The following is a 24,318-nucleotide window of genomic DNA, read 5'->3' on the forward strand; positions in this document are numbered from 1 at the left end:
AAGGAAAACCAGATGAATTCCCACGCAGGTGATATAGACATAAAACATAAGAAAGAAGTTCACGTAAAAGTACATAATAAGACATATATTATGAGGGTATAGATTATAAACTGACACTGACCCGCCCGCTGGGGGTCAGTGCGCTATGCCCGAGTCTTGAGACCCAGGGGCTAAGGCAAACAAGGGGGAGCAGAATTGTCCGCAGAATGGGGAAGAGGAAAAAAAAAAAAAACACACACAAAAAAACCCACGCACAACAGTGTGGGGGGGGGGGGGGTGGTAGGTCTAGTACAGAGCGGCGGGCAAGAGGCCCAGAAACAGAGAGGAAATGGGAAAGAGAAAGGGGGGTCCCCCAGGCTGGAGACGGGGTCAAATTGAATTTAGAGTCCTAGACTAGTCGGATGTAGATTAGGGAGTGCGTAGGACCACCACGGGGCTCACACCTTAAGGAATTTTGCATGGGAGTCGTGGAGGACACTGGACATTGTCAAGGTATTCTTTACCTCTGCGAATAAGACAGAAGGTTTTTTTCCAAGCCCTCGCTATTGTTTGTTTGGCAGCGATAAATAAGTATGTAGCTAGTTTCTTCTGGTGAGAGAAAAGGCCCGGGATTGGGCAATGGAGTAATGCACATTTGGGGTCTTTGTGGAAGGGGACATGAAATAGGGAGGATAGTAGGCCAAAGACCCTTGACCAGAATTCTACAAGACGGGAGCAAGACCACCATGTGTGCAGTTCATCTCCTCATTGACCACAATCCCGAAAGCATCTGTCATTGCATGATGGGTTTGACTTGGCGATACGGGCTGGGACCCAGTACCAGCGCAGGAGGACCTTATAGGCTGCCTCCAACGTGGCAGTGTTAAAGGAGCATTTTGCTATGCTGGACCAGGCCTTACTCCAGTCTGCAAGATCTATGGGGGACAGGTCTTGTTCCCATTTAAGCACATAGGAAAGAGTAGTGGAAGTGTTGCCGGCAGTTAGTAAGGAGTAGATCATAGAGATGGTGCCGCGAGCATCTGGACAATGCTGGCAGGTGTGCTCAAAGGCAGTCATTTGATATGGAAAGGAGCCAAGGAAGTTACCCAGTGTCGCAGCTGGATGTAACGGAAGAGTTCGGCGGGCAGAGCTTCATGGGTCTCTTGAAACGAGGACCATGTGGGGAAGGCAAGGGTATTAAGAAAGTGACGAACCAGGGAGAACCCATGGGCAGGCCACCATGAAAAAAATGTGGGGTTGTTCCAAGCCAGGTGGGAACAAAGGATTATTCAAGAGGGGGTGCAGCGGCAGGAATGGGGACATAAGTTTGCCTGAGTATTGTATCGAGTCCCATAATTTCAGACTATGTGTCATGAGCACGCTGGCAGAAGGCGGTCGCATTTTAGGGGGTAGCCACAATAAGGCCGAGATAGGGACCAGCGTGCAATTAGGTACCTCCAGAAGAACCCATAGGGGGATGTCAGACGTTGCATGGAGCATGAAGAGTTGGGAAATTTGAGCTGCCTGAGCTGGGAGAATGGTCATCTTGACCGCATGGATACGGCCGATCCAGGATAGAGTGGGGAATCGATGCCCTAATTATACATTTCAATGGAGGTTATCTGCAAATCTGCAAGGATTGTAAAATGCAGGTTGTCTGATTAGAAATTGCATTTCAAAGGGTTTACCTATTTAAAGGTGAGAAAGAATGCAATATGACCACAAACAACACAATAAGTATTTAATAATGATAATTTAGACATGAAGGGGTTTGAAGTATTTATGGGGTACTTGCTTAAGGTAAATAGCAATATTAAAGTGTAAATTGCTTACTTACAGTGGGTATAGGAATCTCCCTCTTTTTAAATAATCCCATTTTGTTGCTTTTCAGCCTGAAAAAAAGACAGACACAGTTTTTGTTTAATCCATGTGTTTTTACTTGGTACGACTTATAACAGCCAGGTAAAAGATACAACACCAACATGTCAGAAAAAAATAAAAACAATTCTAAAAAAAAAAAAAAAATTACTAAACTCAATCAGGTGTAGCTAATCACCTTCTCAATGGCACACATTTCACTTTCAACTGTGATCTGCTGTGGTCATTTTGATTAGATCAGCATGAAAAGAGTTTTCCTGGAGAATTTATCTCCCTGATAGTACAACTGAAGCGAACGATTGATGGATGGCAAGGCACTGTCTAAAGATCAGGAGATGGATACAAAAAAAAAATCAAATGCTTTATAAATGCCTAGATGCACAGTAAAATCTGTTATTAGGAAGTGGAGGGTATTTGGTGCAACACAGACCCTCTCTGGATCAGGACGTTGCTCCAGACTGGATAAAAGAGCCAGAAGGAAACTGGTCAGAGAGTATTAAGAGGCCTACAGCAACTGTGAAGCATTTGCAAGAAAAAAACACACTCCTTTAAGAACATGCAATCACAACTGAGCTTTGCCAAAACGCACCGCGAAGATTCTGAGGCCACATGGTAAATGCCAAACGATATGGAGGTGGTAATATTGTGTTGTGGGGGTGTTCCTCTGCAGCAGGACAAGTGTTCCAGAAGGGAAAATGGATGGGGCAAAATACCTTCAAATTCTTGAGGAAAATGTGCTGCCCTCTGCCAGAAAGTTGTCAATAGGCTGAGCCAGATGCCAGTCCAGGCATGTGGGCGATACCCGACCATATGGTCGCGATTTTGCCCGAGCCTGGACCGTCTCTGTGACGTAAGCTGAAAGCGGGCTTCAGCCTGCTGTCGGCTGAAAACGGGTCACAAGAATGCAGTAAATTTTGTATATTTCATATTATTTTTTGTGCATTTGTACTCATGTATATATTTTTATATATATTTTTTTTCACTTTCCACCAATTGATCATTTGTTTATTTAACTGTCATTTGTATTTGTAGAACACTACTGTAAATCTGTTTTTGCGATGGTCAAACTGCATGGCTGCTCCTTTGCATGAGATGGATGGGGTGCTGTGGCTGCGGTTCTCCTGTGCATCACGCGACCTGCCAGATCCTCCACCGTCTGTTTGACCGGAGTATGATAAACTATTGGCCATGGGGGAATTGGCGCAATCTCCGCTTTTTCATCTTGGTTGTCTGTACCTAACTTCCACTCTGCCTGCGTTCCATGCTAGAGTGCAGGTTTGTCCACTACATGGAGGTGTGGTGACACGCGACGTCATCCCGCTCCTCTGGGTTGGGTTGCGCTGCGGGACCTCCTTTGAGCACCGCTCTTAGCCCTGATTGCTTGGGGCGGTGCTCTAGCGTTGGTACATGGCTGCAGGCACTTATGTAGATGTTCCCCCTCCTCCTCATGGCAGGTATAATATAAGCACCCATTACCTGCAGCCTCTGCTTGAGCGTGCTGATCGCATTCACTTGTAATAACCTTACCACAAGGTAACACCGCTACATGCTTTCTCTGCTTAATATATGTGGAGAGGGAGAGAGGGGATCTGTCCAGATTTTCCAGTTTTATTCAACCTTGGGGTATTATTTTCACCTAACGATCAATTTATGCATTCTAACCCTTCATTATCCTCTTAGGCAATCTTAGGCACTAGATTGAAATTTATATATATCAGACCCTTCTCTCCCAGTTTGTTTCAAACACATATTATGCCGCATACACACGACCGGACTTTCTGGCAGAAAAGGTCCGACGGAATAATTCTGTCGGACATTCTGATCGTCTGTGGGCTTCATCTGACTTTTTCTTTCTAAAATTCTGATGGACCTAGAAATAGAACATCTCAAATCTTTCCGACAGAATCAGTTCCTATCGGGAAAACCGCTCGTCTGTATGCTATTCCGACGGACCAAAAACGACGCAAGGGCAGCTATTGGCTACTAGCTATTGAACTTCCTTTTTCTAGTTCCGTCGTACATCATTGCGTTCTAAACGATCGGACTTTGGTGTGATCGTGTAGGCAAGTCCGTTTCAGCGGAACTCCGTCGGAAAGTCCGTCTAAGTCTATTCTGATGGAAAGTCCGGGTGGGTGTACGTGGCATTAGACTATTTTTACCCCCCATTATTATCCCTTATTTCACAGAAACTTGCTGCCATGGGCTGACGTCACAGGGGCTTTTTTGGTCCTTATGAATGCATGTTTGGCCATTTTGCTACACTTCCCTGATGTCTGTAGGATATTGAAGTGATTGGAAAGGTAAATTAAAAATAACTATATAAACATGTCTATACTTACCTGCTCTGTGGATTGGAATTGCTCAGAACGGCCATGAACCTCTTCTTTTCGGATCCCCCGCCGACTATTCTGGCCCCTCCCCTCCCCTATGGGAGTACTCGTGCGGGCTTCCACCCTAGCCCCGCTGCTGCATCCATTGGCTCAGACAGTGGGACTCGCCCCCCCTGCTCCCTCCTCACTGGCTTTGATTGACAGCACTGGGAGCCAACGGTACTGCTATTTGTTGTAATATCATTTTACTAGGACATATGTCCTTTTTATGGAATGTTTCTACAATAAAAATAGTATTATTTAACATATTGACATGTGATTCTGCCTCCATAGTCCATGAAGGGTTTTTGTGCATATGTGCTCAGAATTTTTTCATTGATATATAGGATGTTGGCAGACTGATACCACTTTCTACCCTCCACACTATCTCTCCAGGAGTGCAGAACGGACTGCATTCCTGTGATCAACAGGAGAAGTACAGCCAAACAAGCTTTAAACCCCATTGAAAATCTGTGGAATGACTTGAAGACTGTAGTCCAGAAATGGTCACCATCAAATTGACAGAACTTAAGCAGTTCTGCAAAGAGTGGGCAAATATTGCAAAGTCAAGATGTGCAAAGTTACAGTGTTTTGAAAAAGTATGACATGACAAGTGTGGCGTTCATTTGTATTCAGCCCCCCTAAGTCAATGCTTCGTAGAACCACCTTTCGCTGTAATTACAGCGGCAAATAATTTTGAGGATGTCTCTATCAGCTTTGCACATCTAGAGTGACATTTTTGCCCATTCTTCTTTGCAAAATAGATTGCAATTGTTTTTTTTTTTTGTTGTTGTAAGCTCTAACAAGCAGGGCCCTCTCATTCCTCCTGTATTGATTTGTATTGTAAGTGTACTGTCTGCCCTCATGTTGTAAAGCGCTGCACAAACTGGTGGCGCTATATAAATCCTGTATAATAATAAAATAGCTCAAGTTCTGTCAGATTAGATGGAAAGCATCTGTGAACTGCAGTTTTCAAGACTTGCCACAGATTATCAATTAGATTTAGGTCTGGACTTTGACTGGGCCATTCTAACACATGAATGTGCTTTTGAAAAGGAAATTTCCCCAAAAAAGAACCAAAAAATATGAAGAAGTACAATACAATATATTTGCACAAAACAATTTTTTTTATGCAAATATATTGTATTGTACTTCATATTTTTCATATTTTTTGGTTCTTTTTTAAATTTTGATACTAATAAAATATTTAAATTTTATTGCAAGTTTCATGTGTTTGAACACTCTTTGTGCCTGAAAAGTCCCGCCTATTTGTTTTTGGGGAAATTTCCTTTTCAATTGTCCATGAGGGATGTGGCCTTATTAACGCAGCTATTTTCAACCTCTTCCCATTTTTCATTAATGTGCTTTGATCTAAATTATTCCATTGTAGCTCTGACTGTTTAGGGTCGTTGTCCTGCTGGAAGGTGAACCTCCGCCCCAGTCTCAAGTATTTTACAGACTCTGACAGGTTTTTTTTTCCCTGTATTTGGCTCCATCTACCTTCCCATCAACTCTGTCCATCTTCCCTGTCCCTGCTGAAGAAAAGCATCCCTACAACATGATGCTGCAACACCATGTTTCACAGCGGGGATGGTGTTTTGAGGGTGATGTGCAGTGTTAGTTTTCTGCAACACATAGCGTTTTGCTTTTAGGCCAAAAAATTCAATTTTTGTCTCATCTGACCAGAGCACCTTCTTCCACATGTTTGCGGTGTCCCCCACATGGCTTCTCACAAACTGCAAACAAGACTTCTTATGGCTTTCTTTCAACAATGGCTTTCTTCTTGCCACTTTTCCATAAATGCCAGATTTGTGGAGTGCATGACTTATAGTTGTCCTGTGGACAGATTCTCCCACCTGAGCTGTGGATCTCTGCAGCTCCTCCAAAGTTACCATGGGCCTCTTGGCTGCTTCTCTGATTAATGCTCTCCTTGCCCGGCCTGTCAGTTTAGGTGGATGGCCATGTCTTGGTAGGTTTACAGTTGTTCCATACGCTTTCCATTTTCGGATGATTGATTGAACAGTTCTCTGTGAAATGTTCAAAGCTTGGGATATTTTTTTATAACCTAACCCTGCTTTAAACTTCTCCACAACTTTATCCCTGACCTGTCTGGTGTGTTCCTTGGCCTTCATGATGCTGTTTGTTCACTAAGGCTTTCTAACAAATCTCTGGGGGCTTCACAGAACAGCTGTATTTATACTGCAATTAAATTGCACACAGGTGGACTCTATTTACTAATTGGGTGACTTTTAAAGGCAATTGGTTCCACTAGACTTTAGTTAGGGGTATCCGAGTAAAGGGGGCTGAATACAAATGCATGCCACACTTTTCACATATTTATTTGTAAAAAAAAATTGAAAACCATTTATCATTTTCCTTCCACTTCACAAAAATGTGCCACTTTGTGTTGGTCTGTCACATAAAATCCCAATACAATGCATTTACGTTTTTGGTTGTAACATGACAAAATGTGGAAAATTTCAAGGCGTATGGATACTTTTTCAAGGCACTGTAGTAGAGACATATCCCAACAGACTAAAGGCTGTAATTAACCGCTTGCCGCCCGCCGGCTGTCATATGACAGCCAAGCTGCACAACTCTCATTCTGGGATGGCGTCATATGACGGCCCCCCATTTAAACAGGGAATGTGCGTGATCGTGTGCGTGCATCCCTGTTCACGGAGACACCGCTTGCCACGAGGGGGGTGACCAGCCACTGGGCATGGCTGTCTACCATGTGATGAAGTCAGGGCCGATCACAGGTCGTACCGCCCCACTTTGTACAGTGCATGCTCGCGATCTCGAGCTCGTTGCGCTGCACGACGGTGGCAGCGTGTTCCTGGGAACACTGCTAGTCACCGACGCTGGTAAACAGCCATTGGCCAGCGGCTTTTTACCACATGATCGGCTGTGATCCTGTCACAGCTGATCACTAAATGTCAACAAACCGTGGTAACGAGATGTTACAAGGTTCTCCTCCTCACACACTGATCGTGTGTGAGAGGGAGATTGCGGTAACATCTTGTTATCGCTTACAGTGTACACCAATCACACTGATCCCCCCCCCCAATAAAGAGGACCTGTCACCACCCATCAAAGTACCTGTCACAGTTCATCTGAGTACCTATCAGATCCATATGATTACCTGTCACAGTCCATCTGAGTACCCGAGTACCTGTCACAATTCATATGAGTACCTGTCACAGCCCATATGAGTACCCGAGTACCTGTCACAGTCCATAGGAGTACTCAAGTACCTGTCACAGTCCATATGAGTACCTGTCACCGCCCTTCAGAATACCCGAATACCAGTCACCAGCCCATAAGAGTACCCGAGTACCTATCTGTAGCCCATCAGAGTACCTGAGTACCTGTCACCAGGCCATCTGAGTACCTGTCGCCAGGCCAACAGAGTACCCGACTACCTGTCTGCAGCTCATGTTACCCGAGTACCTGTCTCAAGCCCTTCAGAGTACCTGAGTACCTATTTGCAGCCCATGCCTCATAGAATATATGTCGAGGTGTTTGCTTTCCAAAATGGGGTAATTTTATGGGTAATTCCATTGTCCTGGTGTTCAAGGACCTTCAAAAGTGCGATAGGTAGGAATGAAATAAGATGTGTAATTTATGCTCTTAGAACGCCTGAAGGTACTACATCAATGTTGGGCCTCTGTATGTGGCCAGGCTGTGTAAAAGTCTCACACATGTGGTATCGCCATACTCAGGAATAGTAGCAGAATGTATTTTGGGGTGTAATTTTTGCTATATACATGCTATGTGTTAGAAATATCTTATAAATTGACAAAAATAAATGCGTTTTCATTTTTTTTCCACATTTTCCAAAAACTTCTGGAAAAAAAATGAACCATTCAAAAGACTCATTATGCCTCATAGATTATACGTTGGGGTGTTTGCTTTCTAAAATTGGGTCATTTTGTGGGCAATTCCATTGTCCTGGTGCTCCAGGGCCTTTAAAAGTGTAATAGGTGGTTGAGAAATAAGACGTGTCATTTATGTTTGTAGAACGCCTGAAGGTGCTACTTCAATGTTGGTCCTTTGTATGTGGCCAGGCTGTGTAAAAGTCTCACACATGTGGTATCGCCATACTCGGGAAGAGTAGCAGAATGTGTTTTGGGGTGTAATTTGTTGTATGCATATGCTGTGTGTGAGAAATAACTTCATAATTTGACAATTTTGTAAAAAAAAAAAAAAAAATCTTAATTTTGAAAAGAATTGTGGGAAAAAATTACAACTTAAAAAAACTCACCATGCTACTTACTTAATACCTTGGAATGTCTACTTTCTAAAAAGGGGTCATTTGGGGGGTATTTGTACTTCCCTGACTTGTTAGTGTCTCAAGAAATGAGATTCACCTGATGTACTGAAGGCCTGATCAGATGCGATCAATTTTCAGTGATTGGCACCATAGTTTGTGGACTCTATAACTTTCACAAAGACCCAAGAATATACACTAATTTGGGTTATTTTTACCAAAGATATGTAGCAGTATACATTTTAGCCAAAATTTATGAAGAAAAATTACTAATTAGCAAAATTTTATGACAGACACAAAGGCATTTTTTTCACAAAATTTACGGTCTTTTTTTATTTATAGCATAAAAAATAAAAAATCACTAGTGATTAAATACCACCAAAAGAAAGCTCTATTTGTGTGAAAAAAAGGACGCAAGTTTCATATGGGTACAGTGTTGCATGACTGAGTAATTGTCATTCAAACTGTGAGAGCGCTGAAAGCTGAAAATTGGTCTGGGCAGGAAAAGGGTGTAAGTGCACTGTATTGAGGTGGTTAATTAAAGAATTAATTGATTCTGTTCTTGATTTTTTTTTTTTTTTTTCCTGACATGTTGGTGTTCTATCTTTCACTTAGATGTTATAAATTGCACTTCGTAAAACCAGCTGGATAAAACAAAAACTGTGTGTCTTCATTTTAGGCTGCAAAGCAACAAAATGTGATTATTTTAAATGGGCTGATTCTGTTTTTATACCCATTGTACTTAAAGGATAAGTTCACCTTTTAAAAAAAAAATAAATGCACATATTTTTCCAGGTAAAAAAAAATGTGCACTTATTTATTCATTTATTTATTTTACTTGGAGCCTGTAAAGCATTGTAGGACTCCTGCAGACTTGTCAGTGTATCTGTCTGCCCTCGTACGGACAGACAGATACACAGTGACAGGAAGAAAGAATGAACTACCAGAGCATTCAACAGGGCCGCAAAGGCTTGTAGTTTGCCATTCACAGAACTCTGAATGAATAATGCGGTTGGGTGGGGCCCCAAATGGCTGCATCTTTTTTTAAATGGTGACAGCCTGCTGAGCGGGCGGCGGCTGCAGGAGTGGGAACATATTTTACATGTTCCATCCTAAAAACGGATGGAACATATAACATGTTCCCAAAGGGGACTTTATCCTTTAAGAGTGGTAAAGAGTGCAATTTTGCCTTAAACATAACATGAAATCTCTTAATAGCTTCAATTAAGTTGTATGCCTGCAGCTGTTCTAGGCCAAGAAGCATCGTTTGTCACACATAATGCTAGGTACACACTGGTCAAATACTAATTAGTACAACTGGCTTCTGTTGAACGAACATGCTGAAAAACCAGTAATAGGTTAGCCAATGGTTGAGAGCGCTGATCACTGTGCGTTCCCCCAGTCAGAACACAATAGCTCAGCTTGAAGATAGTTTTTTCCATTCAGCCCGTGTGTCTCCAGCTTAAGTTCAAAGACGCTGGTGACACCAACAAATCAGAGTGCCCTACATTTAAGTAAATGGGAAGAAGCTGTATACAAAGGAAAGATTTTGATTACGGACACAATAGTATGGAAGCACAGGTCTAGAGTATAGTATACATTAATATACCGCCTCCCACCCGGCCACTGCATATAAACGGCTGGGTGGGCTTTTCGTCCTTCTTAATGGAAGTTTCTGAACGTCCCTCAGAAGGAAGGCCACGTTAGTTTTACCTGGACACACCCCATATCGGATCAGCAGGAGGGCTCTGTGATTGGCCCTCTTGGTCACGTGATGGCTGTATCCAATCACAGTCATCATGTGATGTAAACGCAGAGCCGTTGCCAGGCGATTGGCTCTCCGTCTCCTCGCACAGAGCCTGTCAGTGAGAAGGAGAGCGGATCTGTGCAGCTTTTTTTACACACTGATCACCCAGCTAGTGTCCCCCCCACCCTAAAAAAACACCTGTCACACATCTGTCCCGATAAAATCATCTGTCACAGTGATCATCTGGCCCACATTTGCCTGTGATCATCTGCACACATCTGTCCGTGATAATCTGCCACAGTGCACATATGCACACATCTGTCCATGATCATCTGCCACATCTGTCTCAGTGATCAACATCTGTCATACATCTGTCCCCGTAATCTGTCAACATGGCTAAAAAATTATTCAACATGCCTAAAAAAAATAAGTTCATTTTTTTTCCACATTTTCAAAAAACTTTTGGAAAAAAATGACATGTTCAAAAGACTCATTATGCCTCGTAGAATATACATTGGGGTGTTTGCTTTCCAAAATGGGGTAATTTTGTGTGGTAATTCCACTGTCCTGGTGCTCCAGGGCCTTCAAAAATTTGACAGGTAGTCAGGAAAAAAAATGTGTAATTTTATGTTCCTAGAACACCTGATGGTGCTGCCTGCATGTTGGGCCTTTGTATGTGGCCAGGCTGTGGAAAATTCTCACACATGGTATTGTCATACTCAGGAGGAGTAGCAGAATGTATTTGGGGTGTAATTGCAAGTTTACCTATGCCATGTGTGAGAAATAACTTGTTAACATGACAATTTTCTTTTCAACATTTTTATTCAGAAAATTTTTAACACGTACACAATCAGCATTTGCCGTTGTAACAGAAAGTAATTGCTCATTATCAAACCGGAGATGATTCCGTTACAGCACAGAAGAGCGTATTTTGATATTACATTTGATGTATCATCATCCACATATTAGGTTTATGTGAGAAAATCAAACAGACAGAAAAAGGAAAAAAATGACCATAAAGAAACACTGTATAACTTATGAAATGTAGAAATAGCATCAAGCAATGAGGTTTCATAAGATTCAGTGCCTTCCCCACTTATCTCACTAGAGATATGCAAAGCTTGGGAGGGAAATGCATATATAATATATTAATTCTGGAATACCTCTTCTCGCTTTCGGTACTGCACAGATATATTTCAGTGCGTAACATGGAAAACAGTGAGGGGTAAATCCCTTTCCCCCTCTGCTACATCTACTTGATGTAACCTACTAACTTTACTCCTCTGTAGTCCCAGGGACCGTAGTTGGTCCGAGGGCCAATCAAAAAGGCAAATTCAGATTGAAGGAAGAGAGAAAGGGAAAAGAGATGACAGAAGATATAGTGATATAGTGGGTAGTGAAAGTGGGTGCACTCTAGCCCCGGAGAAGAGCCCTCCAGAGCCAATCCTATCTCATAATGCAGCTGAAACGTAGTTAATCCAGTGGTCCCATATTTTTTCAAACAAAGCAATTTTATCATTCAAAATTGCAGAGAGGCGTTCATTTACCATTATCCATGATAGTTTAGACTTCAGTAGGTGGAAAGGGATTGTAGGGGACTTCCAAGATTTGACTATGGATATTCTTGCTGCTACAAATATGAAGGCTGTGAGTCTCCTCATATGTTTTGATGTCCCCTCTACTGGGCGTCCCAACAGTGCCAGGTAGAGGTGATTTAATGAGGTTCACTTGGGTCAGTGGTGTATATGAAGTTGTATGTGCGTATCCAGAACCTCCGCACTTTCGGGCATGTCCACCATATGTGGAACATGGTGCCATCCATGCCACATCCTCTGAAGCACTGCGGGGAGGCCCCCAGGACAGGTTGTTACCCTCACTGGCACCATGTACCACCTCTTCACAAGACTTTATAATTTATCTATCAACGAGGTATTGATATATGATCTGAATGCACACTGTACCTTTTTACTCCACTCTTCAACGTCCAGACTGGTTTCTAAATCTTGCTCTCATTTTTGCATATAGAATAGCTTTATAGAAGTAGAGGACAAAATACTGTAAATTTTTGATATATGGCCAGTGTGTTTGTCGAAAGTCCTGCAGAAATATTTCATTGAGGTGGATGTGGTCAATTCCAGAGGTGCGATTCAGTGTCGCCAAGAAATGCGTGAGTGTAGCGATATAGTTCTGAGTTGGGGATATGGTACTTCTCCTGAAGGGCCTATTTCGACAAAACACCTCTATGGTCACAGAGATCTGCTCTTCGTATCAAACCCTTATTAGTTCACCATGTAAAATTATGAGGATGAAGACCCAGGGTGAACGATGGATTATCAAGCAACGGAGCCAGTGGGGTGTGTAGGGATTTAAATCCATGTGTGGCCAGCAGCCTTTCCCGTAGGTGTAAGGAAAATGATAAAGTCGGGCACAGTATTACTGGTCTATTTTTCCCCTTCATCCACATTAAGTGGCTAATCTCCTTGTTTGGGTATAGGGAAGACTCCATCAACATCCATAGTGGCCTGGACTGTCGTGAATGGAATCAAGTCAATTGGGCCAGCTGTGCAGCATTATGGTACTTAATCGAGTCAGGTACTTTTAGACCTCCCCTCAGTTTTGGTGTGTATAATGTTCGCCTATTCACCCTGGGTCTTATCTCCCCATATCAATTTTAACAGTTTTGCCTTAAATTTCCTCAGATCAGACACTATTATTGATATCGGGAGGGTCCTAAATAAGTATAAAACCTTAGGCAAAATTGTCATTTTGACAGAGTACAATCGACCGAACCATGAAGGGGGGTTATTTGACCATCTTTTGAGATCCTTTAACAATTTTTTTAAACATGTGAGGGTAATTTCACCTATAAAGTGTGGGGAGGGGGTCAGAAAGATACCTAAATATGGAAGGGCCTCAGTTTGCCATTTAAAGGGAAATAAGCTGCGTAAAGCTAGGACTATGTGTGTTTGTAAGGATACGTTAAGTGCTTGAGATTTGGAATGGTTTACTCACAAGCCTGTGATGGATGTAAATTGTCATAGTACCATATTTAAATTGGGCAATGAGGTGACCGGGGAGGAAAAAAGTAGCAATATGTCATCTGCGAACAATGCACATTTGTGCTTGCGATCCCCACAGTGAACCCCCTTTATATTCAGATAACCCCGAATTTTGATGGCCAGCGGTTCTAGCACCATAATAAACAATATGGGGATGGGGGGGCCTGTCGGGTCCCTCTATGTATGTCTATGTTTTGTGACTTATAGCCCTTGACTACGAGGTGTGCCGTGGAAGCGCTATAGATCGCTTTAAGCGTCGTCAAAAATTTCAAGCCAAACCCGTGGTGTTCTAAAGTGAAGAGATAATCCCAAGACAGGGAGTGGAAGGCTTTGATGGAGATCTAGTGATAACAATAGCACCCCCCCTCTTCCCCCTATCATCCCAGCCTGAGTTCAAAGCAGATATGATATCAATAATCTGTCTGGTTTGATCTGGGGCTTGCCTGTTGGGAACGAATCCTACTTGGTTCGGATAGATGTATTTTGGTAAGAACGAGTTCATACGAGTAGCCAAAATCTTTGTCATTATTTTGAGGTCGACAATGATATTGCACAGTCCCCATGGTCCTTGTTTGGTTTGGGGATAACATGGATAAAAGCAGTATTTTCGTGTGGTGGCAAAGGGGGAACCCTTTCTCAATTCATTGTAAAAAGAGCACAGATGGGGGGGTCAGAATCTTGACAAATTTGCGATAGTATTGGCCAGAGAATCTGTATGGGCCCGGCGACTTTGACGGGTTCAGACTTTAGATGGCTGCTACTACTTCTCCCACTGTAAATTCTGCTTCCATTAACGCCACATGATCTCGACCCAGTGTTGGAAGCAGGATATCACAGAGGAATTCCTCCTCCTTATCTTTGTGGAATGAGTTAGGGAAATCATATAATTTTGAATAAAAAGTGAAAAATTCATGTAGTATTAACTGAGGATTCTGGGTTGTTTGGCCGTCCCGTAATCGTAATTTAGGCACAGCGGGAGTAAATGGCCTGGTAGTTATTTACCTTGCTAGTAAAGTATTAGGTTTATCCCCCATGGCATAGTAGAAGTGTCTAGACCACCTAGGGTATTTTTCTGCTTTCGTGGTAAGGCTCAAGTTCAGGGCCGTTCGTGTTGCATCAATCTGATTTCTAAGATCGAGATGCTGATTGGTTCGTTGTTCCTGCATTAGACGCCACAGCTCCTCATCTTGTTGTTGGATCGTTTTGTTACCGCACTCGTTTAAATCTGTAGGCTATTTGTATTAATTTGCCGCGTATGGTTGCCTTATGGGCCACCCAGATCATTGTTGGAGAGGTGGCCGAGGAGGGATTGTCCTGAAAGTATTGTTGAAGACCAATTTCATCTTCTTTGAAAATAGGGTCACTGAATATCAACGTGTTTAATCGCCAGGACGATGGCTGTGGTAGTTCACTAATGTAATTTGGACCGAGGAATGGTCAGACCATGCCATTGGGAGAATCTTAGCCGATGAGACATACGGAAGCATGGGGGATAATGTAAATAAATGATCAATTCGCAAATAAGTTTTGTGCACATGGGAATAAATTGTGTAGTCCCTAGTGGGATGAGCATCTCTCCATATATAAATCAAATCGTAGCTATGTAGTAGGCGTGCTAGTCCACCACTCTGATTTGGGGTGTGTTTTAAAACTGCCTTCCTAGGATTAGATTTATCTGAAATTTGGTCTAAGGAAGTGTTGCTATCCCCCTTCCAAAATAACATGTCCCAACACATAAGGCTTAACCACTTTAAGCATCGAGCAAAGGAAATGTGCTTGAACCATGTTAGGGGCGTATTAGGAGAGTAGGGTGACTGCGTGTTCGTTGATTTTCCCTGCTATATAGTTACTCCTCATTTTTTGTCCGGTCCGTTTGACAGAAAAAGGCATCTTGCTTTCAAATATTTAGGGGCAGAAGTCCATGAGAAATGCATCACCTGTAATAGCATTTATCCGTTCCCATTATGTGATATTGTTGAAAGGCCTTTGCCCTCTTAGAAGGGGAGTTAAGACCCTTCACATTATGTGTTAGAATACTGTAGTTTGTGGAGGATATACTGGTCATAATAGTTCAGTGGATTGCACTCATCTGTAAGGAGCTTCATAAATTTTGTTCGGGGACCACTCGACCTGTCGGATTGGACATATTCCTGGTAGGGGTGCACCAAAGGAAAGAAAAGCTTGAAAAGAGGAGAAAAGAACAAAGCTGAGAAGACTGTACGTCTTTGGTTAGCCTGTAAAAAAAAAAAAAAAAAAAAACATACAATAGGTACAATCAAATGAAGAGAACCCATGCACTGTGTCATAGTGTCTTGTTGGGGATGCCAAGCCCCCACAATGTGTTGCAAAGTTGTCTCCACTCTTGAGATAAAGGCAAGTTCACCACGGTGGCATATGCTTCCGCTCCGGCCCATCTCTTAAAATGCAAAATAGGTCCACAATCAGGAACAAGTTCATTCTCCTGGAAAATGAAAACCACTTGCAAGTAGGCAGATAACTAAAACTACTTGAGGAACAGAACATAACAGGAACTGTCAACTGGATCTAAAGTCTTCAATGTTGGACATCGTCCAAGTGCAGGAAGACTGGTCTCAAAGAGAGAAATAAGGCCCTGATGACAATCTTAGGGATGATCAGGTGATAGATGGAGACTTTCTGGAGCTGGATCTTCTGGGCTGGGACCATAAGGGAGAGGTCGGACAACCATCAGCATTGTGAGCATTGGAGACAGGTGGATCTTTTAAAATCAGTCCCAAATCCAGGAGCGTCGTTTTGCCAGACTGGAAGTTGGTAAAGGAATGGGATTTTCGCCTTTATGAAAATGGTAATCGGAATGGAAACGACCAACGATACTTGATTGATCTTGGCGGTTGATCAGATGGGTTAGTAGCGGTTTCCACAATCTCCTCTTTTGGATTGTCCCCTTAGAGATATCTGGACCGAATGTCCCAGGAGGGATATATCTCCTTTGGTTCCAGCCTCCACCATTATCTTCTCCTTAATCCGGTAGAAATGTGGCTTAACGATCACGTCTTGCGGTAGGCCTTCAGGCCTGGGGACCATCAGAGCTTGGTGTACCCTGTCTATTTCCAGCTGGTGAGGGGAGATATCTGGTATCAAATTTTTCATCAAGGATTGTATAGTGTCCTCTAAATCCACCACCAACTCTGGGAGGCCCCACACACGGAAGTTGTACCTCCTGGATCTGTTTTCCAGGTCTTCTTTCTTTGCATTCGCCTGATCTAGTTGGTCTTGCAGGGATGAAATCATTCTGGAATTTTGGTTAACTCTCTTCACGGTACCATCCATTTTGGACTCAATAGTGTCCAGCCTTTCTCCAATATTTTGAAAATTGCCTTTCAATCCAGTAGTAGTAATTGTGCAGGCTTTAGTTGGTTCTTGTTGCAGGAGAGCAGAAAATCTCGCCAGAAGAACTGCATCTCCTGAATATGAAGTGGTAAGAATAGCTGGCTGAGAATGCACAGAACTGTTTTGGCTCAGACCCAGCTCAGCAAGTTCTGCCATTTGTCTGTCTCTGGAGGAGGCTGGGGAATCAGCATATTCAAAGCCTTTTCTGGGGAGATAGATAAGGGAAGATAGCTGTGGGTGCTCACCTTGTGGTGTGGATGGCAGCTCCTCATGAGATTGGGAGGAGAAGGGGTCTCTCTCAGCGCTGTCCTGTGAAGCTATATCTAGGCAGGGTGAGGCTGGCTTCTTGGTCTGATGACTACCACATGCCGAGTCTCCCTTCCCTGGTGCCATCTTAGCTTGAGGAGGCCGCTGCTGAGCCTGAGGGCTGCCGTTCTCCAGGGCTCCTTGCCCTGGCGTCAGTCCAGCCTGGAAAGGTTGCTGTCGGGTCTGAGGGCTGCCTCGCTCCTTGCCTCCTTTCCCCTGTACCGTCCTGGCCTGGGGAGACTGCTGCGCGGCATGTCTACCTTCCCTGACACCATCTTAGTCTGGGGAGACTGCTTCTGGGTCTGATAGGCTTGTGTTGAACAGGGCTGCTGTGGTTGCTAGAGGTGCTTCTTTTTGGTTGACCCCGCCGCTCTCCACTGAATTATCTGCTCCCGATCCGCGGACTGCCGCTATTGTGCTGATCCGAGTGCCCCTTATAGCTTAATTTTATGGAATTTTGGGCCGGAGGTGTGCAGAGCTCTGTCGGTACATGACTGTTCCTGGCGCCGTGCGCATGCGCAGAAGTATAACAATTTTGTAGAGAATTCTTCATTTTCCAAACAATTGTGGGCAAAAAATTGCAACTTCAAAAAACTCACTATGCCTCTCACTAAGCACCTTGGACTGTCATCTTTACAAAAAAGGTGTAATTTGGAGGGTATTTGTACTGTCCTGACATTTTAGGGCCTCAAGAAATTAGATCAGCAGTCAGCACATCAGGATTGATCAATTTTCAGTAAAACGTACCGTAGCTTGTAGACTCTAACTTTCACACAAACCAATTATTATACACTTATCAGTTTTTTTTTTTTTTTTTTTTTTCGTTTTTTTACCAAAGACATGTAGCAGAATACCTTCTGGCTTCTGGATTTTATTGGATTTCTTTTAAAAGAGAAAGTAGAAAATATTCTTTTTCAAAATTTTCGCTTATATCGCAAATAATAAAAAAAAGTGGTGAATAAATACCACCAAAAGAGAGCTCTATTTGTGTGTACAAAATGCTAAAAATTTAATTTGGGTACAGTGTAGCATGACTGAGTAATTGTCATTCAAAGTGCGAGAGCACAGAAAGCTGCAAATTGGTCTGGGAAGGAAGGGGGTGAAAGTGCCCAGTATTGAGGTAGGTAATGTATGGAAGCTACCTAGGTGCAAAATATACAGTAGAATGAACATATATATACTGGATGTTTGGAGTGCCTCTATGCTTGTTTGACAGAGAAGGACTGAGTATTTGGAATGGGACTATGAAGACTTCTGATCACTGTATTGATTTTACAAATACTATGTTGGATTTTATCATCTGTTATGGGATCCAATAAGTGCTTCTCTCTGGATCAACCAAGTTGCTGCAGTAAGATTCATTCGGAATGGAGGAGTCTGCATTCTAGACCTGTATTCCTGATTCCACAACAACACTGATACTGTAATTGCAATAATAATTATTAGTCATCATCCAACCTAAATTCTATAAACCAATGTCTTTGTGTCCAAAATTCCAGATAGAATCAGGAAGATCCATCATTGAGCCCAAACCTCAGCACTTTATAAAAAGTTACAGCAACAGTTTTTTCCCTTTTTAGATAGGTTTTGCATAAATAAAAGCTGATCATTTACCCTGTTGGTGGTAAATGGTTTGTCTAAACCCTCTAACTGCTACATCTGCAGGACAGCTTGTTCTTTTAAAAAATAAAAGACTTACTGGCAGGATGACCAGGTGGAAATAAATACTGCTTTAAGGTAAAGTGGATTTTGACACAACTGTGAATTCCTTATTTTGGACTACAGTGCAGGAGACAGCCCGTCCCCTTTACCTTACCTGTGGCCACTCATTGCTCCCTAAAAATTGGAGTCTCATTGAATGGGTAGGGGTTATAGGTGTATGCACTAGGGGCAGCCATAGCAAACTTCTTTGCCAATGTACAATTATCTTAAGGTAGCCTGCTTATAAGTCATGGTCTATGACTACAGCCCCATGTTCTGTACTCCAAGTTAAGAAATTTACAGGTAAGTTAAAATTCTCTTTATCTCCAATAGTTTAAAAAAGGAGGTTCTTTCTGTCTGCTGGGGTAGTTGGCTTGTTGCCGTGGTTTTAGTATTTGATGAGGGATGCTTCCCTTCTCCTGTTTCTTACTGCTTGTTACAGCTGATCTCTAGATCATGTGATAGGGTTTAGTCACTAGAAGACCATCTCCCAAGGCTTTAGATACCCAGGAGACCACCTTATACATAGAAGTCTATGTTTATTATACGTGTGTCTGTGTGTTTAGGGGAAGCAGTCTGTTGCTGAGTCTCTCTACTTTAAATAATAGGCATTATCACATTTAGAAAAGCAGGAGCAGGCCGACAGACAAATTAAACTGAAAGATTTCCTTTTCTTTAAGGACCCTGCTGAGAAGCCAACAAAGAGAGAAAACCCTCACAAATATCTTCTTTATAAGCCAACCTTCAGTCAGCTTTATACCTTTCTTGCAGCATCTTTCAAGGTGAGTGCACTGGTGTTGGAAAAAGATTTAATATTAGGTAGGCCATTGGTAAGTAACATAGGCTTATTCAAGATTGTAACTTTTAATCCTCAGTATGCCTTTTCATCCAATAAGAATTTGACTAGTAGATGTTTTTCACTACACACTTTATCATAATTGCTATTTTCTCAATAAGGTAAGGTACATGCTTAGAAGTACAGGTATGCATATAACAGTAAAGCAGCCACCTTGTGTTGTCTGAAAGTATAGTGTAGATTTCTGGTCCAGACTATACACAGGACCTTGACCTCTATCATGTTCACAATGCCAAACCTCTTCTTGGAACCAAGCCTCACTCCTTGCCATTTTGCTGTCAAATTTTAGAGCTTCAGTAGCCACCAGTAGGGACAGAGCATGGCTTTAAGAATGTCTGCTGGTTTGCTCTTGGACAGAAGCCATAATGTTTTGAGTATATTCTGAGTCTGCAATCCAGTGGGTTTTAACCTTACAGGAGTTTATGTGAAGAATACCATGGATATTTTGTGCCTGAGCATTTCATTATTATTGTTACCTTTTATACTTTTTAGACAATGACAGGTGTGAAATATTATATTTGGCTAATCATTCTTTCCATCTGCAGGAGTTGCCAGCAAACAGTGCCCTTTTGATTTACTTGTCTGCAACGGGTGTCTTCCCCACAGGTCGTTCTGACTATGAAGGTACGAAAAAGGAATGCACCCTGTTGTTCATGTTCACAGGGCCTCAGTTTTCTTTATTCCATGCTCTGCAATAAATGATTCACTGCTGGAGAAGCCTACCCTATGTGTACAAGACTGCTATCTTGAGCATTAGCTGTTTGCTGCTTTATGATCTTAACTTTAGTAGTGCAGTTGCTGACATAAAATTCATATCCAAACATGACTGCCATTTACCATCCAACTTATTGCATTTCATGAATGCAAAGCTGTTGACCCTGTAAACAGTAATTAGAACAATTACATGTGTGGAACATGTGGCAGATCTAGTGATAAGTGCATAATTGACTTTTTTTTATTTTCTAGGTATATCCAGAACAATAGTAATTGTCAAGTATACGAGCTATACATCTTAAGTTACATCTTTAGTGACAGACCATAATCAAGTAATGACATACATTTCACACTTACTGTAAGACAACTAAAAGGTAGTTTAGTGTAAATTGTTGGACACGTGTCACACACAGTAGTGTTAATTTAAGCTTAATGAATCAAAAGCAGTTGTGGAAAGTCGGTGGAGATGGATGTGGCTTTGGTAACACTTGACTTCAAAAATAGAGCTGTAGGAAATGCTGAGGGAGAAGAGAGTAAGTGGTAGAAAGAGGAAGGGGGGAGGGGGGATAGTTAAGGGTTGATAAGCATGACACCATAGTCTTCTTATGAAACTAGAGCAGCTTTTTCCCACCATCATATGTCAGAGCAAGTAGGTGGGTAATTGGCTAACGGCGAGCACTCCTTAAAGTGCCACAACTCCCAATTTTTTTCAAGTGAATTATTGAAAGAAGCTTGACAACTCGGATCTTTGTATGTAGTTCTACTAGAGGGGAGGTTCAGTATGTGTCCATTTAAGGGTCACAAGGCACCTTGCCACTGTAAGAAAAAGTGTTAACAGAATGAGACAATTCAAGTTAAAGAGGAACTGCAGTCTGCTCACATAATTTGTAATAAAGACACCTTTGCTATTCTGAAGCTTTCCTCCAACCACTTTGCATATTATTTTATATATACTGTGATTCTGTACTTGCAAAGTATGCTGCAGAAATCTTCCTCCATGAGTCTGGCTGCAACCATTTTAAGCTGCTGCCTGTTCACTTCCTAGATTTATACAGACACACAAAGGCACACCTCCAGCTCTGCAGCTCTCATTGGCCCTATTATGACTCACCCCCTCCCTTCCTGACAAACTCTCATGAGAGTGAGAGAGAGAGCTGTGCATGATATTATAACCCTAGGCTTTTTACCAGACAAGAAACAAGAAGTGGGCTGTATAAGGTATTTACTGACAGAAAAAAAAAATGTTTTACTATCCAAAGTTAAAACAACAAGAGCAGAAGATTGAATAGATGGAAAGTTGAAAAAATGACTGAAGTTCTGCTTTAACATCGGTAAGATCAATATACAGTACACACAGATACACATTTAATGGAGAGGAAAGAACCCTTATGCCCCGTACACACGGTCGGATTTTCCGACGGAAAATGTGTGATAGGACCTTGTTGTCGGAAATTCCGACCGTGTGTAGGCTCCATCACACATTTTCCATCGGATTTTCCGACACACAAAGTTTGAGAGCAGGATATAAAATTTTCCGACAACAAAATCCGTTGTCGGAAATTCCGATCGTGTGTACACAAATCCGACGGACAAAGTGCCACGCATGCTCAGAATAAATAAAGAGATGAAAGCTATTGGCCACTGCCCCGTTTATAGTCCCGACGTACGTGTTTTACGTCACCACGTTTAGATGGATCGGATTTTCCGACAACTTTGTGTGACCGTGTGTATGCAAGTTTGAGCCAACATCCGTTGGAAAAAATCCTAGGATTTTGTTGTCGGAATGTCCGAACCAAGTCCGACCGTGTGTACGGGGCATAAAACAGAAGTCTACAAACACTTGGTGAGGGATGCTTGCAATCGAAAGAAAATAGTCTTTGTGAAATTAGGCTCATTATTGGGCTTGTTTAAGATACTAAGACCATTTTTTTTCATAGAGTAAAGAATAGCTGGGGGGCGAGGTAGGAGAGAGGAATACAGGGGAGATCAGTTGAAGATATGTTTGAAGATCAGTTGTGATATGGGACTAGGGCAGTTTAAAAGGGACATAGGGGGTGGAGAAAAGGATGTGGGCTATGGAATGGGATAAGAAGACAAAAAAGCATAGGGGACCTATGTTGGTTTTCAGTCACAAGCTTTGGCTTCTGTTGAACAGAGAGGGCTACACATGGATCAAAATCAGTGTTGCCAACCATCATTTTTACTGGCAGCCAGTAAAAAACAGGCACTTTCCTCCTGCCAGTAGATGCCAGTGACAGGAAAAGGACAGGTTATTTCCCCTCTTTTGATATCACTACTTTATGGTTAAAGGCACCATTCTATTATGTGCAGATGGACTGGACCGGGAGAAGAGGGAGAGGTTGTTTTTTGGGGAGGTTTTTTTACTACCGAATGTTAGATGTGCCAATCGGGCCCTACATGGCCCACTACCATTGTGTGGCTATGTAATTTTAATTACTTTCTATGTCGTGTATGTTTTGTATGCACTGATTTGACAGTGCACCGCTGTTAAATTTCTTGTTAAACCGCAATAAAAATAATTTTGAAAAAAAAAAAAGTTTAGGCAAGGCAGAAATCTGGGATCAGGGAGTAAACTTTCTAACATAGAGCCAGGCTTGTCCCTCCATGTAAAGAATGTGGGATTAAAACAAATTTGTGGCCCAACGTAGGGTTTTTCAGCCATAGCATTAAAGAAAATAGTCAATTTTGTTCCAATTTAGAAAAGTCAGGGTTAGGCAATCGCTTATGTTGGTTGGCTAGGGTGTTATATTCTTTTGTTTTGGTTTCGATCAGTTCGGTATGAGCATTTTTTAGCCTAGTGGAAAGTTGAATAAGGATCCCCCTAATAAAGACCTTATGAGCCTCCCAACTTATTGAAAGAGAAGTGTCTTCCGTCTTGTTAGATTTGATATAAGACTTAAGATGTAAAGCTATATTAAAACAGTAAGACTGTTACTCAACAGCGATTAATTCAAATGGCAGTGTGATCTCATGGCCTTAAATGTAGGGTTAGAAAGGGAGAGCAAGAATGGGTCATGGTCAATACTCTTTTTTTTTTTTTTTTTTTTTTTTTTTTTTTAAGTCAATATTTTTTTTATTGAAAGATTTTCTGCATATTTTTACAAAAATAAAACATATAAACGGAAAGAATAAATGATCAAAAAGGTAGAAAATCACTTAGACATTACTTTCTTCAATTTAAGTTACAAATCAGATGTAAGTGGCTATCCATAGATGAATTACTTAAAAGTGTGTTTCCTACAATCAACTGTATTCTCATTTAAGATCTATACTATGTGCTAGGGTGAGGGGCACCACTCCCCCTCCCAAGCACCCCAACTGGGAACATCTGTGCTCAGGGAGAGAGCCACTCCCCCCATTGTTCCCTATTATACAATGTCCTCAAAAAGGTAGGTATCTTGGTGTCAGTCCAAGCAGTAAATTACAATGTATAAGATGATGAATAAAAATAATAACAATAATGATTAAAAAAATAAATAAACAAAAATAGATTAACATAAATTTAAGTAGAAAAAACATACTCACAGCCAGAACATTCTTTCCCTTTGGGTATTGTAATAAAGCGTATAATTAAGTCATTTAATAGTTATGTGTTTTTGTGTACCAGTTTGTCCATTTCCCCCAAGTCTTATTTGCTTTGTTATGGTTGTTTTGGATTGATGCATATATCATCTTGTACGCTGCATGGATGTTGGTTGTGTTTATTGCCTCTTGACAGAAACTGGATGTCTCTCCAATGGCGCATTATTGTTAGTCTGGCGGCTAAGAGAATCTGGACTACAATAGTTCTGTCTTCTAGTGGTATTAATTCCATGTCCAGGGATAGCAGTGCTGTGCCTGGTGATATATATATCTTAGTATTCGTTATTTGAGCAATCATATCCCGTATTCCTCTCCAAAAGTGGAGGATCTTAGGGCAGGACCATAGCATATGATACAATGTTCCCACCACACCGCATCCCCTCCAGCATGTGTTAGTACTCTGTGGAGAAAATTTTGCTATTCTGTGGGGGGTTAGATACCATCTGAGAAGGATTTTTTGTGAC

The 24,318-nt window shown here is 41.9% G+C and overlaps 1 protein-coding gene across 2 annotated transcripts in view; it reads left to right on the forward strand.

Moving 5' to 3' along the window:
* SCAI (suppressor of cancer cell invasion) overlaps window positions 1–24,318 on the forward strand; it is a 1,468,821-nt gene that overhangs the window by 759,909 nt on the left and 684,594 nt on the right. For both annotated transcript variants that reach the window (XM_073600351.1, XM_073600352.1), the window contains exons 10-11: window positions 19,362–19,463; window positions 20,083–20,161. In XM_073600351.1, the coding sequence (XP_073456452.1) occupies window positions 19,362–19,463; window positions 20,083–20,161 (181 nt within the window). The remainder of the gene's footprint in view (window positions 1–19,361; window positions 19,464–20,082; window positions 20,162–24,318) is intronic.

This window comes from Aquarana catesbeiana, linkage group LG09 (assembly GCF_042186555.1).
Source record: "Aquarana catesbeiana isolate 2022-GZ linkage group LG09, ASM4218655v1, whole genome shotgun sequence".
Classification (NCBI taxonomy): Eukaryota; Metazoa; Chordata; class Amphibia; order Anura; family Ranidae; genus Aquarana; species Aquarana catesbeiana.